General features: G+C 42.6%; 1 protein-coding gene across 11 annotated transcripts in view; it reads left to right on the top strand.

Moving 5' to 3' along the window:
- The window catches only part of gtf2ird1 (GTF2I repeat domain containing 1), a 209,625-nt gene that overhangs the window by 153,055 nt on the left and 38,652 nt on the right, over positions 1-17,918 (top strand). For 8 of the 11 annotated variants that reach the window (XM_072589410.1, XM_072589413.1, XM_072589411.1 and 5 more), the window contains 6 exons: positions 156-224; positions 4,855-4,947; positions 6,796-6,879; positions 9,142-9,325; positions 10,323-10,351; positions 15,184-15,333. In XM_072589410.1, coding sequence (XP_072445511.1) covers positions 156-224; positions 4,855-4,947; positions 6,796-6,879; positions 9,142-9,325; positions 10,323-10,351; positions 15,184-15,333 — 609 coding nt within the window. Of the gene's footprint in view, positions 1-155; positions 225-4,854; positions 4,948-6,795; positions 6,880-9,141; positions 9,326-10,322; positions 10,352-15,154; positions 15,334-17,918 lie in introns of all 11 variants that reach the window. The other 3 variants (XR_011963290.1, XM_072589414.1, XM_072589416.1) reach the window with 3 other exon arrangements.

The raw sequence follows: 17,918 nt of genomic DNA, 5'->3' as shown, positions 1-17,918 counted from the left end.
TGGTGTATCTGCCGGGGTCTACTCCCACTGAGAAATTCTAGATGAAGTTGTTGAGTGGAAAACGTTCTCCTGTTTTTCCAAGTATTGCTGTACCACTGGTGGCTTGAATCATTTAGATTTCAGGATCATTGTAACCGTCATTGTGTTTATTCCAGCAACAACACAAGAACCTCGTGACTATGTGAAAGGAGAAGCAACACAGCTAAAAAGGCAGATCCAAACAGGTTTGTGCAATGCCGTTCATAGTTGGGCAACTAGACTAACCTCTTGCTAATTCCCAGACCAGAGTAGGCCATTTAATTCTGAGCTTGTTCCACCAGTCACAGAGATCATGACAGTGGATCAGCTGTGGCTATAGAATTAATCATTCATCTAGCGTTAATTGTCGTATGTAAAAGTGGTGAAGGAGTGCTTCTGAATTTCACTTCTGATTGATCTGACCCTATTTTCGAGACAAATCCTGGTCTACCTAACTGGGAGGAGTAGTTTCTCTCCAGCTGCTGTCCTTAATAACTTGAGAACTTTGAGCTAATCCTTTTAATAACTGTCCAACTTGCAGGGAATACAAATCTAATTTGGGCAATGTCTGCTGGTAATTTAGCCTTTGGAGTCTAGATCTCATTCTAGACTCTCCAAGGCCTTGAAATAGATTCTAAAGTCTGGTATTCACAGTAATGCAAGTGTGACCTAACCAGAGTTTTATATAGCTGAAACACTGCCTTCTACACACTCAGATTCTAATCTTCTTATGAAAAGCGTAATTCATTATCAGCTTCTTTTTATTATTTTCTGTACTTGCATTTTTGACATTTGAATACCATCTGAATCCCTTGCTTGGATTTCAGCCTGTAATTCACCCCAAGTATCCACTCCTGTATACATAAATTGTTGGAAGGTGCCAATTGAGATTTCAACATGTAATCACTCCCACTAAGTGTCTTTTTATGTGGAACTAAGCAGGAGCTTCTGGCTGGTAACACATTCCCAATCACCATTATTTTATGAAAACCTATTTCTATCTATTACTATGCAGCTTGTAACCTCAAGCAGAACACCATCCCCTTAAGCCCATTAACTTACATTTTTGCACTTTGAAATAAATAATTCATTGGAAATCTCTTGCTTTCCACTTAAGTGGTTAAATGGACAGAGAAGTCCCTCCTGCAAAAAACCTCTTAGATACAGCTGTAGCGATGTGCAGAAATTCACTACCGACCAATTAACAAGAGAGTAACCAACAACTCAGTTTCTTTTAAAATTCAGTGAAGGAAAGATTAAAAGGGAACGCAGACAACATGCAATAAATATTGGAGAGTCTTTCTAAAATCACTTCTCTTTGCAGACCTGGGAATAAACAAAATAATACATATGAAATTACTGTTATGATCTTATCAGATAACATTAATGTTTAAAAAGAAATCCAAACACTGTAATTAAATGACAGTGCTATGTCACAAGATTTTACATTTCTAGTCAAAAACAATCTTTATTGTATGTGAAAAGTAAGCACTATTAATTTGACACTATAGTTTCTAAAGGTTTATCGTATATGGACGTAAGTTTGCTTGCTGAGCTGGAAGGTTCGTTTTCAGATGTTCCGTCACCATACTAGGCAACATCATCAGTGAGCCTCTGGTGAAGCACTTGTGGTATGGCCCTCTTATTTGTGTGTAGGTTTCCTTGCGTTGGTGATGTCATTTCCTATTCTTTTTCTCAGGTGGTGGTAAATGGGATCCAAGTCAATGTGTTGATTGATAGAGTTCCGACTGGAATGCTTCTAGGCATTCTCGCGCATTTCTTGGTTTGGCTTGTCCTAGGATGAATGTGTTGTCCCAGTCAAAGTTGTGTCTTTCCTCATCTGTATGTAAAGATACTAGTGAGAGTGGGTCGTGTCTTTTTGTGGCTAGTTGATGCTCATGTATTCTGGTGGCTAGTTTTCTGCCTGTTTGTCCAATGTAGTGTTTGTTACATGTAGTGTATAAACACAATCTGCTGAATTCTCAGCAACAAACCCAAACAAGCAGACACAACACATCCAGAAACCCTAGCCACTCTCCCCTACATCAAAAACATCTTGGAAATGACTGCCAGACTACTCAGACCTCTTGGCCTCATGGTAGCCCACAAATCCACCAACACCATAAAACAGCAGCTAATGAACTTGAAAGACCCCATACAGACAGCAAGCAAACTAATGTAATTTACAAAATACGTTGCAAGAACTGTAACAAACACTACATTGGACAAACAGGCAGAAAACTAGCCACAAGGATACATGAACAATATGACCCACTCTCACTAGTATCTTTACATACAGATGAGGAAGGACACCACATTGACTGGGACAACACATTCATCCTAGGACAAGGCGAACCAAGACATGCACGAGAATTCCTAGGAGCATGGCACTCCAACCGGAACTCTATCTACAAAACACATTGACTTGGATCCCATTTACCACCTCCTGAGAAAAACAGCAGGAAATGACATCAGCAACCCAAGGTAACCTAAACACACAAATAAAAAGCAGGCCATACCACCAATGCTTCACCAGTGGCTCACTGACGATGTTACCTAGCATGGTGACGAAACATCTGAAAACCAACCTTCCAGCTCAGCGAGCAAACTTACACCCAGAACCTCAACCTGAGCTACAAATTTTGTCGAAACTCGCTAGCTTATAGTATATGCACGGTTCTATTTGTTACTTTCCACTCATCAAGATTTCCATTATCAAATAAAATCAAGAAAGCTCATTTTCCTCTTTTAGGGACCAATCCAAAAGTATGCCACACCCCTCTGGAATGTATGTTAATTCACCTCCATGTTCTAGCCTGCACCAAACTACAAGATTTGCAAGGAACTGTACATTAGCCTTTGGCCAAATGAGCCCTCAACTTCCCCCAAAAGACATCAGCTCCTTGTCCTGATTGTTGGAAGAAATACAGCCACCTTCTCAGATCCTTCCAAACTATTTCTGCTCACTGCTTTCTGCCCCAAGGCCTTGAGGACCACTGCAGATTTCTTCCTACGGCCTCAACTTAGGCAAACTTCAACATTTGTCGTCCTCACAAATTCCAAACTGAATTTGAATCCCCATCGTTTTCCACATTGTGAGCAATAGACTTTGTGTTTCCTTGGCTTAAATGTTTGCCTGACTTATGTTAATTTCCTTTTGCTGTCATAACTCAGAGTTATAGCTAACGCAGGAACAAATATGAAACTGCTTCTTGTCATTTTCCAAACTGAGCTGCCTGTTCCCATCAGTAAACACATGTAGATACATTAAACCACCTGTATTTGCTACCACTACAAATGCACACATGAAGCTCAAGGGGCTATGACTTCATTGCTAGTTGGTTGCCTGCATCAAAGAATGGGACCATCTGTAATACTGAGCAATGCAAAGATGTTTTAAAAATTACAGTGCCAACAAAATGTATTTGAACATTTCAAATCGATTCAGTTCAAGTCCTGTGATTGTGATGTTTTTACTGCCCTATTGGCAACACTTGGCTGCCCCACTCACTATCTCTCTGGCTATCCTCCGTCCAGCTCCTCAGAGCCACCTTTTTCATTCATGACCCACTGCTTCACAGTTTCTCATTCCTCAAGAATGAGAGAATGGGATGGCCAAGGGAGTGGTGAGCAAAGCAGCTGTCTCGCCAGTGAGTGTAGTGCTGTGTGGAGCAATGAGTAGGGCACCAAACAGAGTGGCGACTGAAGATGGTGAGGGTGAATGTTCAGTTGAGTGGCCAGCATCAGTAGGACCATGCTTGTCTGTGGGTGAAGTGGGTGCTCAGTTCCAGGCACATGTTGACGATATTGCTGGCACCGACTTCCTGTTCCAGTGCAGTAGCCAGGGATGTAATGATCAAACAGTGGAATATCTAACCACCACAGCCTATCTCCATGACAACCTACCATGCTTTAAGATACTGTAAAACAGAAATGCACACTAATTATAGTTATCTTCCATTCAACACTCAGCTATCTATCTCTAATGGAGTCTCATGACCCTCTTTCTCAGAATTGCTACTTTTAGCTGCTTTTATGTCGATGGTGATAGACAGTCTAGTTTCAGAAATGGGTCACCCTTTCTTTGGTGCTTACACTTCGAACACTTAACCTTACTGATAAACATAAGTAAGATTTTAACTGTAAATAACTTCATGTCTGTTTGATTTGCACTCACTTAAGGTGCATGCCAATTTCTTAATTAGGTATTTCCATTTATACATTAAAAAAAATGTAATTCCTAAAACTACAAGTTTGTATTCTGAAATAGAAGAATTAAAACTTGATATTCACAGCATGACTGAAACTTGAGTAAAATGATAACGCTGAAATGTTTTAAAGCAATGGGATATTTGATTATTAGCTGGCTACTGTTACATGAATCACCCTGGTAACGCACTTCACATTATTCTCCACCAAATACTTGAAAATCAGGCAATCAGAAAAGCTGTATTTTGCTCTTTTAACTCCACATCTTGAAGACCTATGGCTTTCAGGTGTTGCTTTGCTAAAACTGCTCAAAGAATCATGCATTGTTCAGAATTTTCAGAGTTAATTCAGCTACTACTGAGATTAAGTGATTGCTGTATATTCTGTCTTATACACATAGAATGACACTGCAGGCCAACTGGCCTGGATCTTTCTATTTTTCTTCCTCTCTCATGTACCTTTCTAGCCTTCTCCTAAAAACCAACATTAGTGACAGGTAAAGACAAGATGGAAACTTTTGGTGGGGAAAAAATGTAAGTTAATGGGGAGAGGAGAAACGAAGAGTTGATATTTCACAGGTGACACAATCTGACCCTCCCGTCTAATGTCAGTTTTTATTTATGCTAGAAACACCAGACAAGACGACAGTAAAGTACCTGACAAATTCAGATGGAAATAAGGTGAACAATTCCCTCAACATTATTGAAGTGACAATCCCAGGTAAGCAAGTGCTAGCCTGTATTTGGGGGTTACCTGAATGAACTCAGCAAAAGCGCAGATCCTAATTCTGAGCTGATTTTTCCACTTATTTCCCTGCCCCTCTCTGCAGTTATCGTTCCTGTAGAACAGGCGCACGGGTTGGGCTTTACTGATTGGGAGGTGAATGTATTCATAGATATGTTAAAAGCACAGAGAGGATTTCTGGTACAGTGCCATCAAAGTTTATTTAAAAACGAGTGCGTTGGTAGGTTTGCTAATTCCACGTGTGATTTGGGTTTGGCGAAGAGTCATATCACAGTTGTCAGCTGGCTGCACACCCACAGTGCGAAACTGTGTCCTTTTAACACAAGAATGGTTTCATTTTCTCTTTGATTGTGATGACCTTTTACCAATACATGGGGCTTAGGGATGGTTCCGCTGGGTGTGGAGGTGGTGCTTAATCCAGAAATGCATGAAATGATGAATGCTTTTGAGGGGTTTGTTATACTTGGGATTTGAGTAAGATGCAGCCTAGGCATCCCAGTGCAGCTTGTCGCCTGAAACCACTACAAGCTCAGAGGGGGTTGGAAGGGTTAGGGACTTTGATACCAGCTGATATTCAGTAGATATCCAGACAGGTGGGTTGGTAATAGCTATTGCTGAAAATTAACCACACAACATGATTGATCAAATTGGTATGCTTGCAGCCATTTCCTTTTGAGAATAAAACTGTATCCATTATCCAAGGCTGGGTTTGACTTGAAAGTCCATCTAGCCTCTAGGATAGGACTTCCCAAACTCTGTGTTGGGAGTTGGGAGGTTGAGACTTTTGGTAGTGAGCTGTAATGCAGCACTGCATTCACGTGGAACCCGGAGTGATGTCTGGTAGAGGCTTGCAGCTCAGTGAGAGGCCATTCATCATGTCCATGTGAGTTTGCAAAGACCTGACTCCACTAATCCCATTTTTCAGGTTTTCTCACACAGCCTGGAGGCTGTCTAAATGGAGGTTAAATATCACAAGACTTTCTGACTGAACCATCCTTTCAGGCAGTGTGTTTCCAACATCCTCCGCAACTCTTATTTTGGCCTGTTATCTCTCAACTTAAATCTATGGTCCCTGGTCTTCGACTCCTCCACTAATGGAAAATGTGCCTTCCTTCCCAGGCCCCTCAAGCAGGGGGGGGGCCCTTTGCAGTCCTTGGGTTTTTGTTTGGTCTGAGCCTTCCCTAATGAACTGCTGTCAGGCCTGATTGTTGCTTGTGCATCAAACACCTATCTGAATGTATCGATTTCCATCCCCCACCCCTTCCCCACCACTGAGCTGAATTCTTGTTTCCCTCCTTCCAACTTGTCAGTCAATGCCCCCAACCCTTCCACTCATCAACTGAAACTCTACGCCTACCCTACAAATTGCTGAACAGCTCTCATCGCTCCCAGTGATTCTGGGATTACCCAAGATCTAAGGAATTAAGGTGGGATCATACTGAGAGAAAGTTTGGGAAGCGCTGCCCTGGGATCTTGCTGAAGGCAATTTGAATTGCTGTTTGCTCCAGTACTTATGCTTTGAGCTTGTGGCAATTGTTAAGCACCAACCAAAGAAATAAAGTGTCCCAGAAACGAGTCAATAAACTCCTGTCAAATGTATTATCGAAATCCAGTGCTCTAGGCCTCTGACTAGGGTGGTGCAAGTACCAGTAACCCCATCTTCTTTGTTATGACCAGGTAAAACTCAAGTCAATAATCAGTGTGATCTTGCTCGAGGATCTTATACGGTGACTTATAGGGATGTTGGTTCCTGGTGGGTATCTTTATTTTGGATTCTATGATCTGTGGAGCGCAACTCTAGTTCTGGAACATTTTATTTTGCAGAAAATTATGATGCAAAGCTCACGAGAGTGGACATTGCCAATAATCTACGGGAGCAAGTCCAGGACCTGTTTAATCGCAAATATGGTAACGGAGACTTGGGAAGGATTGCATTCAGCACTGTTATGTTGTCGGAGAATGAATTTAAATAAGAACAGCAGACCTGTTAGTAGTTTCAAATCAGTGGGATTGAGTTATAATATGTTAATCCCTCCCTCACCTGATTTGGAGAGAGTGGGGAGGGAGTGCAGAAGGATGCATAAATCATGGTACGTGGACATTGCAAGAGGAGAGGTTTCATTTGAGTATTTTATAGATCTTTGTAAACTTGGACAGAGGGCAGCAACAGCTGCTCCCATTCATGCAAAAAGATATCCAAAGGCAGGTCATTACACATTCAGTAGATGGATGTCATTGCTTGAAAGTATTTATTAGGCGGTGTGAACTTAGTCAAAGAGTGTATAGGCTATTCTATTCATTGCTCCATTAGTGAGTGAATCATCTTCCTCATTGTATTCCCTCTAGAGTTTCAATTTTGTCACACATTTTGCTGAGGAACAAATTTGTACCTTTCCCCGCTGGCTGAGATTCAGACTTAGGCGAAAGTGAGGACTGCAGCTGCTGGAGATCAGAGTCAAGATTAGAGTGGTGCTGGAAAAGCACAGCAGGTCAGGCAGCATCTGAGGAGCAGGGGAAATCGACATTTCAGGCATAAGCCTTTCATCAGAAATGAGGCTGTGAGCCAAGAGGGTGGTGAGATAAATGGGAGGGGGGTGAGGCTGGAGGGAAGGTAGCTGAGAATGCGAGAGGTAGACTGAAGTCAGGGTAAAGATGATAGGTTGGAGAGGAGAGTGGAGTGGATAGTAGGAAGGCCACAGGGCGGTGGGGTTGGTTGGCTGGTTCCGTCATCTACAAACAGACCTCACCACCAGAGAGATATTTCCCTCCTGACCCCCATCCAATTTCCGTAAAGACCATTCCCTCCACAACTCCCTTGTCAGGTCCACGCCCCTACCAACCCACCCTCCTCTCCCACCACCTTCCCTTGTCACCACAGGAATTGCAAAACCTGCACCAACACCTTAACTCCATCCAAGGCCCCAAATGAGCTTTTCACAGCCATCAGAGCTTTACCTGCACTTCCACACATGTCATTTACTGTATTCGTTGTTCCCGATGCGGTCCCCTCTACACTGGGGAGACAGGAGGCCTACTTGGAGAGTGCTTCAGAGAACATCTCCAGGACACACGCACCAATCAACCCCACCGCCCCATGGCCAAACACTTCAACTCCCCCTCCCGCTCTGCCAGGGACATGCAGGTCCTGGGCCTCCTCCATCACCACTCCCTACTAAACAACACCTGGAGGAAGAACACCTCATCTTCCGTCTCAGGACCCTTCAACCCCACGGCATCAATGTGAATTTCACCAGTTTCCTCATTTTCCCCCCCCCCCACCTTATCCCAGTTCCCACTTTCCAACTCAGCACCATCCTCATGAACTGTCCTACCTGTCCATCTTCTTTCCCACCTATCTGCACCACCCTCCCCTCCGACCTATCATCTTACCCCCACCTCCATCCACCTATTGCACTCTCAGCTACCTTCCCCTCCCATTTATCTCTCCACCCTCGAGGCTCACAAGCCTCATTGAAGGGCATTTGCCTGAAATGTCGATTCTCCTGCTCCTCAGGTGCTGTCTGACTTGCTTTGCTTTTCCAGCACCACACTCTCAACTGAGACTCGGACTTAGCCAAAGGAAGGAAGGCAGAATAAAATCTTGTATTTGTATAGCACCTGTCACAACCTCAGAATGTTTTAAAGCGCATCACTGTACTTTTGAAATGTAGTTGGTTTGTAACTGTAGCAGTGTCTCTACAGGCAGGAGACACACCCAATGTCTCTGCTAACATAATGGACAGAGCAATGAAGTTGCACATTAAACTGCTAGCATCACAGTAATCATTTCTAAGCTCCTATTTCAATATGTTTCTCAACAGTGCTTACAAATTCCATATCCTTGATTAAGACCACTCAAAGTTAATTGTTACTTTGTAGCTGCTTATTAATTAATTCTGAGCTGATCATAAAGCTAGACTGTCTCCGCCCTAGTAATGTTAAAGCTGTGCTTTTATTTCCTCACTGTTGAGCATTGAATAAGAAGGAGGTAGAGAATTACCTAACTGTTGCTTGGTGCTCCCTTCAACACAGCAGCTGAGTTTGGTAATGCATCGTGTGTGGCATCATTCTGTGTCCCTGTCATCTGTGCCAAACCTTGTTTCAGTTGGTTTGTACACTCTATAAACATTGCCGAGCTGTAAGTGTGATAGCCTTGCTTCTTGTTTATAGGTGAAGCTTTAGGTATAAAATATCCCGTGCAAGTTCCATATAAACGGATAAAAAGCAACCCTGGCTCGGTTATAATCGAAGGGCTTCCACCTGGCATTCCATTTCGAAAACCCTGCACATTCGGATCCCAGAACCTGGAGAGGATCTTGGCCGTGGCTGACAAAATCAAGTTCACCATAACCAGGTAATCTCTATCAAAATAACCCTCTGACAAAAAAAAAACACAATTTACCAAATATTTCATTGTATCAGTATTTCTCCATCCATCCAAGTGAACGTGCATTGTACTTTCCCCACTGTTTCAACATTTGATGGTGTGAAAACCAGAATTATATACACTATCTGAGTCTCATTAACATTTTACATAGATTCAGAATTACGTTTTGATCTCTAGATTGCATACTCTTTCAATTAGTTTCTGGTGCCGTATCCACTTTTGTCATGGCTTGAAATGGTTTATGAACCTGGGCTGTCCAGTGCCTCCACTCTTCCACTGATTCACCAGAAACATATAAAATGTGCAAGAAACCTAAAGGTGGATGCTGGAGGATATATCCCCTGGCACTGGAGTCTGGAACTGACAGTCACAGACTCAGAATAAGGGGGCCACCCATTTTGAACCAAGACATGGTGAAATTACTTTACTCAGAGGGATTGTAAGTCTTCAACCTAGACAGTGGTAGATGCCCAGTCATTGAGTGTATTTGATACAGAGATGATAGATTTATTGATTTCTATGAGATTATCTCTCATTGTTTTAATATCCAAGGAATGGTCGACTTGCTCTCTCCTCATCAGGCAATGCACTCAACCCAGGAACCAATCTGTTCATATTTGCGCTTCCTTTAGGATAGGTATATCCTTCCTCAGTAACATGACAAAAATAGCACACCATACTCCAGGCACCAGCATAGTTGCAGTGATTATAATTCTACGCAAAATTCCTTGTCTTAAGAAAAAATTGGGATGGCGTAAGTGAGTCAAAGGATAACGTGGATACTGTGGGAAGGTGGCATTGAGACAGCAAATTGACTGTGATCTTAATGAGTTGTTGACCAGGATTGAAGAGTCAAGTAGCGTTTAGTCTTATTTTCTTGATGTCCTAACAGGTTCAGTCACACTACATTCTGATGAACGGTCTCACAATCTTGTAAAACTTGTATGCTTTTGTCATTTTACAGGCCTTTCCAAGGACTCATCCCCAAACCTGGTAAGGACACAAAGTTACTATCACCTTCCATTGTATTGAACTCATAGTAAATCATAGTGGTCATAGTAAATCCATAACATTGCCATCTCTGAGGGACTGTGGTAAAGAGGGATCCTTGGTGTTCAGGAATGGGATCCGAGAAGGTGATTGCAGATCCCTTACACTGCCAGTTCTCCCTCGTTGGTGTAGATGAGGTCAAGTAACAAATCCTAGAAACACAGAAGGTCACAAATTTCCAAGCCCATATTCCCAATGTGCACTTGTGGAGGGTGAAGATTTCCATTGAGAGCGCACATTCACAAGATTGACCTTCTCTTTGAGTGAGACATGAGACAGAGGGCGCTGACAATATATCTGATCCTCACATAAAGGATTGTGTGCTGGAGACCTGACCAATAAAAGACTAAGTCTTCTACTGTATGAAGTGGACAGCAATAAAGCTCAGAAATAAAACTTTAGCATGATTCGCTGGAATTATTATGGGCTGTGCTTCACTGCATAGCTGGGCACTGTCTCTCACTGGGCTGTTCTTCTGTGGATATGCAGATTGAGCCCAGCAACAGCTGAATGGCAGGGACTTGTCTGGATGAAGGAGCTGGTGCACCATCCACTGACGATCACTGACTTGCTCCAAGTAATGCAGCGAGGATTAATTTAAAGCAGCTAGCACTTGTAGCCGCTGGGCCATCTACTGACCCTACAAAGTAAGCACTGGAGCACCTCTGTCCCTAGAGATAGTGAGCACCATCTCACATTCCCCACTTGGAAGCAGAACCTATTTAGCAATTAGAAAACGTGCAAAATATATCTTCACAAAGAGAAGAAATTGAGGTTCATGCATTCAACATCTCTGGCCACTAACACTTGGTCTCATTAGAAATGCAGAGTGCTCACTGTTTGATTTGAGAGTGGATAGCGTGAAGCATTGTGTAGGGGAATGGTTCGAAAGGAGTTAATGCTCATGTTACATTGGCTCCACTTGTTTTATTGATATCTCACACAGTGTTTGGGAGCCATGCTCCATCTTGTGGATTTCTAAGAGCTTCCTAAGGTCCTTATAGTTATATCTGATCAAATGTAGTTCTATTTATTGCTATTGTGGAATAAACGTCTTGTTATCCAACAGTGTCTATTTTGTAGAAACTGTCCGGTTGTGTATCCTTCACCACCAATCACTCGATAAGCCCAAGACAAAGGCGGATTGGTGACAGTGACCTACCTCATTAAAATCCTTACTGAGCACCACAAGCTGGCAGAGTTGGCACATACCAAAAAGTAACCAGGCGTGGTCATCTGGGAAAATCCCACACGTTGTTAGTGGAAAAGGCTGCTGTGTACATCATCAGTGTGTTAAAACCACAGGAAATGGCCAATGTCATTTGTTGGACCAGATTATTTGGTGCTTGAACCATTCACATTACTTGTTGGCAGAAAGTCTGGTTATGTCATCTTGTTCTCAGTGAGGGTTTTACTACAGGGCCATGTCGTGCTGTTTGTGTGGAAATGAAAGGCTTGAATAGCGTGTGCAAATATGGCAAGTTTGGATGGAAATTTATCTGATATGGCTTGGAAGGACATGGTGAAATCAGAGTTCAAAGGTTACCCTATCAGCTATGATTTGTCAGTATGGCTGCAGGACTGATCCTTATTCTGTGATAATTGCGCCAGGAATCTGTTCTACTACTTGGAAGCATCTTCCAGTATTTCCAGGTTCAAGGTATCGGGGCCTGTTTGGATAGGCAAGATGAGGACAAATCCTAAATCAGCACAAAAACCATCTTAACCAGGTTGCATGTTTTCTTTGGACCTCTCCTCACCACCACCTGTACCACCATCACCTCCTCTGAACCTCTCCCACTGTCACCGTCTCCATAACATTGTTAAAACACAGCAATGCCCATATATACATATCATAGCATGAAATATCCCTGCATCAAGAAAGTGATGTAGTAGATGGAAATAGTTTTAAAGAAATACTTAAAGCTCTTTTGCTCTAAGAAACAACTCAAAGCTCTACGGGATTTTCAAGGAGGAAGACAAGTCGATTTTTTAAATGAAAGAGTACTTAAAGCAAATCTGATAAGAACCAGTAAAAGACCATTCAGAGCTTTCCATAATTTGTATGAAGCATCAAATCAGTCTCCCTCACAAATCTGCCTTCATGCCCTGTGCTCGACTCCAATTTCAGACACAATGCACATTGGCTGTCAGGGGTCAAAGTATTTTCCTCTGAGGGTTCTTCCTGAGATTTTCTCGAGGGCTACTTTTGATTTCCTCCATGGCTAAGTTTTGAAGAGTTCCTTTTTCAATCCCACTCATTCTTTCATGAGGGAATGCAAGCATATAGTAACATTTACCTGCTGTATTTGTATTGAAAGATATTTGCACCTGCACCGAAGTAGAACAAGAATAAATCATCATTATCCTCAGTAATCATCTTCAACCTATTAAACTTGAAACCACAACACACACAAGGGATGCAATCATTTCCTAGATACTACAGTACTGAAATTGGCACAAAACCATCAGGATATGTTAGCAAGAATTATTTTTAAACTTAACTGTTATGAATGGGAAATGGAGATAATTTATTTTATTTTTCCCCATCTTCTGTCCAGAGGTTGTGTGTGTTATTTTTAATATCTCTTCTTTTTCTTTTGGAATTGGGCTATGATATATTTCCCCAACTCTATCTATGTTAAGTTCAATTTTAAAAAGACCCACAACAAATTCTCTTTTAAACTGAAGACTGGAGTATGTTTTAATTACGCATTCAATCTTGAGAGTTGATTGTCCCAACACGTGCACACAGAAGCATACAAGGAAGTTAGTGGGGAGGGGGGTGGCAAACAAAGGAAAACGTTTCCAGTTAAAAATAAGGTTATTTGCACAAGGTTATTTGACATGATTTTTGTCTGAGTCCCAAAAATCTGTGTCCAGTCAAGTTCTTTTCCGTAAAGAGCTCAGATTCAGGTGGGTGCAGTTGGCTGAAGTTACGGAATTCACTGTATAGTTGATGAAGGTACAGCACAATAGTTGCTGGTGTACAGGTTTTGTCTACTTTTTAGGCAAAGACATTTTCTTCTGAAACGAGGTTTTGAAGGGGATTTGGATGAGAGCTAAGCTTAGCTAAGCCTGATGTTTGATTATCGTGTCACTGATTAGATTGTTAGCAAACTGTTGTTAATGAAGGACTAGATTTTTTTTAAACCAGACTGAGGCAAATGCATTATTAAAGTTTTTCTTTCAAAGAGCAGAGGGACTTTAGAAATGTGATGATTCCATGAAGCAATCAATTCCAGTTTAGATATTTGTCTCTATCCCTCTGGCCTGGGGTTCAGTATTCAAGTTGAGTAATGAATGGGGCTGTTAGCACCTTCACAACATAACTTGGTTAAGCTTCCAAGCCAAGTCAAAACCTATTGGACTTTGTATGAGAGAGATGTTAGTTTCTTGGTGCCACTTCAGGTATTTTGGATTTTGGTAGACAGCTTTCATTCTCAGTCACTACTGGGGAGTGCAGCCTCTACTGTTCTTTTGTGTTTGCTGACTGCAAGGATGATGAAGTCTGAGCTCTGTCCTGGTAACCGCTGATTAGAACCTTCCAGAAATTGTCGTCAACTTGAATCATGTGATTGGCAGAAGCCATGTTTATTCCAGAGAAGTCTACTTTAGAATGTAAACAATAAATAGCACTTTGAAAAGCTGTGAAGATCTCTCTCCAGGTCTTGTGGATGTGACACTGACACACACTTCTACACACAAAAAGACTATGGACATGGTTTGTGTGAACTGTGAGGTCACAGCTAAATGGATGCACATTTCTCTAATATGGTCACTCTATGAAGTAATTCACAATATGTGAAAATGTTTTGAGATGTGATGGATAATACTTGGTGCAAATTTTTCTGATTATAAAACTGTTTAATATTAAATTATCCAATTTAATTGTTCATTCCAATAGCATTTGCTATATTTCCCCCATATAGTAGACCTGGAACTACTTCAGGCATAAGCTAGAGACTCCAGTCATTTGTAAGACATTCATTACTTTAGTGAATTCAAATTTTCCTGGTTCCCAGATAGCTGAATATTCTACAGTTAAAAGGTCTAATTCTGTTCTCTCCCCTTTAAGGACTCTCTTCCTGTCTCCCCTTGTCAGTCCATCACCTCCCCCACCCTGGTACAATCCCACAATCCCTTGCCAGTTCCTTGTTTTCCTCCCTTGACACAGCCTCTTTACAGCACCCTCTCTGACATCTATTGGCAGCCCATCTTTCCTGTTGGCAGCTGCTCTCCCCTGTTTGCAGCTGTTCACTCCCCTTCGCAGCCTCATGTCCCCACTCCAAGGGTCCCTTTGCATCTCGCCCACCGCCGGGGACATGGCAATCTCATTCACTGCTGCCGTCCACCACTTCCAGTTGCAGGCTGCTTCTCTTATTTGCTTACTGTGGGCCTACGAGCAACAAGTGCAAGAGGGAAAGAGCCTGTGACTGGAAAGACAGCTCCCCACAGATTCTGTCCATTCTATTCATGGGGTCTACTACTGGCCACCTCTATGATTGAATTTTTCTGGGCATTTGTGGGGCTGAATCTTTCGGGTTGTCACTGCCATGTGTAAGGAGCATTGTTGGGCATGGAGCAGACCTTAGTGAACCATGCCCAAGAATGCAAGGTGCCAGGCCTTCAGTGCTCCCTCATGTTATGGATCACCTGACAGGCCCACTTTATCTTCATCGTGAAGAGTGATTTCTTTAAAGCCCTCCTCACTGGCCTCTCTGCTTCCACCCTCTACGCATTCAGCTAATCCACAACTCTGCATTTCCCACAAGGCCTGCACACTCATCAACCTTATCCTCACCCAGTGCCGCTGGCTGCCTGTGTCCCTGCAAAAGAACTTCAAGATCCTCAGAAGGCAAAATGCTGCTGGAAATCTGAAATAAAAACAGAAAATGCTGGAAATACTCAACGAAATGAAGAAGGTAGGGTCACACTTTCAGATCTATGACGCTTCGTCAAAACTGTCTGAACTGTTTCCTGCATTCCAACAGTGACTACTCATTGCAATCCATTGGCTACGAAACGTTTTGCCCTATGATTGTGAGCAGCACAATATAAATATTGAAGTTCTTTACTCTTTCCTCCCCTCTGAGTGAGGAGGTTGTCTGAGCAGGCAGCATAACAGTGGCTTCCACTGTGGTACTAATGGAGCTGACGACTCAGTCCATATTGTGAAGTATTGGCTCCATGATTTGTCTGAAGTCTTGCGAGAATTTGGAGCTGAACTCCTTCCTACCCCAGGACGTTGTGCGTGAGGTTTTGTTTAGTGGCCTGCCCAGTGCTTCTGTCATTTCCAGCTTGACCTCCACCAGCCTCTTTGGTAGCCTGGACCCTTTGACCACGTCCTGCAGAGTGAAGTCAGCATGTAGCCTTGCCCACTGGTGTGCTAGTACCTATGCCATCCCACTGCCCTTGCCCAGCTCCTGTAAACGTGGGTCCAGTAAATCATACTGTGCAGAAAGTGTGCCACTGTCTGGGCTGGTTCTGAGAATCTGGTTGGGTGACAGTACTTCTTTCTGAAGACTTGCCTACACTTTTTCAGGTGGTACAAGGTCTTCCGCATTCTCAGTGCTGAAAGGAACAAGAGTTAGCCTGTGGTAGGAAGAAGTGGATTCTGGATTGTTATCCTGGGACATCACAACCAGTTACCTTTCACACCTCTAAATTGCTCACCTACCATCACTCAATTTAAATCTCCTCCAATCCTATAATCCTCTGAAACATCCACACTATCAGTTCTGGTCTCTTCAGCATTTCCAGTTTTACGACTCCACTGTTGGCGCTGCACCTTTTGTTGCCAAGGTCCTAAGTTGTATAATTTCCTCCCTGAATCTCTTCACTTCCCTGCCTCTCTTTCCTCCTGTAACACATTTCTTAAGACCTCTTTTACTTTAGTGCAGTAGATTTTTGCTACTGAGGCGAATTGTCTGAATCGGGAAAGTTCCTGATTTGCTACATGTGTCCAAGGAGAAATGCCTTGTTTTAGTTGGGGAGGGGGTTTGTGGGATATTGTCAGAGCTGCCTGCCCCAGGCACAGACAAGGGGTGACCACCAGGGCTTCCAAGTGTTGAGTTGAACTGTTTAAAACACCCACATTAATTCCTGGGGTTTTGTCCCAGTTGTTTTGTTAAATAGACCTCTAACCTTTACTCATCACACCCCATCACCCACTAATAGTCCCATGCTTCATGTATGCCAGCCTATCCCCCACCCGCCACCCTTTGCCCTATAAATCTTCTGTGCAAACTCAACAGCTAGGTACCAAAAGCAGACAAAAAGAACCACGTGGAGGTGAAATAAAATGTTTAAATATGCATAACAGCCTTCATTTCAGTGTTAAAACCTCCATTCATGAAAGCCTATTCGACACTTTTAAAGACCCTCAAGTACTTAATTTCTTATAAAATGAACGGACTTGTATTCAGAAACCCAGATCAAAGGCAGTTAATCTTTTAACAGCCTCTTTAAGCTGTCACTCAATCTATAAATGTATGATCCCCTGCTAGGGGAATTGTAGGTTGTTGAAAGCAGCCAAATATTAATAATGGTCTAATGGTGGTACATGTGACAGTGTCAAGAAATAGTTATTGCAACTACTTCAGAACAGATTTTTTTTCCAATCCTCACTGATCTGGGTAGGCATTTTATCTCATTCGTAAAGGGCTAACAATTTAACTAACCATACAACTTGCCAGTTCTAGACCATCTCCTCCTTTCATAGCCTTTATCGCTACTGCATAAACTTGTAACTCTCTCACTGAAGGTGAAGGCTGTTCCTACAATGGAAATGGAATATGACAGAAGTGGGATCAGGCATTCCCAATCATGGTTACGTTTGCCATTTATAAAAGTCTTGGAGGCTTTTATGTCATCTTTTACTAGCACAAGATGCTGTTGCATAGCCACTGGTGCAACTCAGCCCTAGCCTGTAGAATTGGTAAGCAGTCTTTCTTTCAGGAAGTGAGAATCTCCCTCTTGCACAGTTAAGCTGCTACTCTGAATTCCATGCCATCTTCTCTTGCAAGGTAGGTAATGTATGTTAGTGAGAGGCTTTCAAGCTACCCGGAGATTATAGTGGTTGAGGTAGACAGCTAATAGTGTGTGAGGTGGGTAGTGCAGAGTCATTAAACTTTAATGAAATGTGATGTAGTGATTGTTGGTGATTGGAAAAAAAAGTGGGTGAGGTAAGTTTTTAATCCTGTCATTGTTGCTGCTCACAAGGAGAAAGTGAGGACTGCAGATGCTGGAGATCAGAGTTTAAAAATGTATTGCTGGAAAAGCGCAGCAGGTCAGGCAGCATCAAAAGGAGCAGGAGAATCGACGTTTCGGGCATAAGCCCTTCTTCAGGACAAGCCGGTGAAACAATATCCTCACCTCAACTCTACTTAGATTATTATATATCTTGAGACTTTGCAGCCGCAACCTGATTTCAGTGATTCTGATATTGATGTAGTCTGCAATGTCGTCTTGTGAGTCGATACCTAAAGAGTGTGCTGCAGCACAGGTG

This window comes from Chiloscyllium punctatum, chromosome 19, assembly GCF_047496795.1.
Source record: "Chiloscyllium punctatum isolate Juve2018m chromosome 19, sChiPun1.3, whole genome shotgun sequence".
Lineage (NCBI taxonomy): Eukaryota > Metazoa > Chordata > Chondrichthyes > Orectolobiformes > Hemiscylliidae > Chiloscyllium > Chiloscyllium punctatum.
The sequence above is the reverse complement of the archived record's forward strand: the minus strand, read 5'-3'. Positions and strand labels throughout refer to the sequence as shown.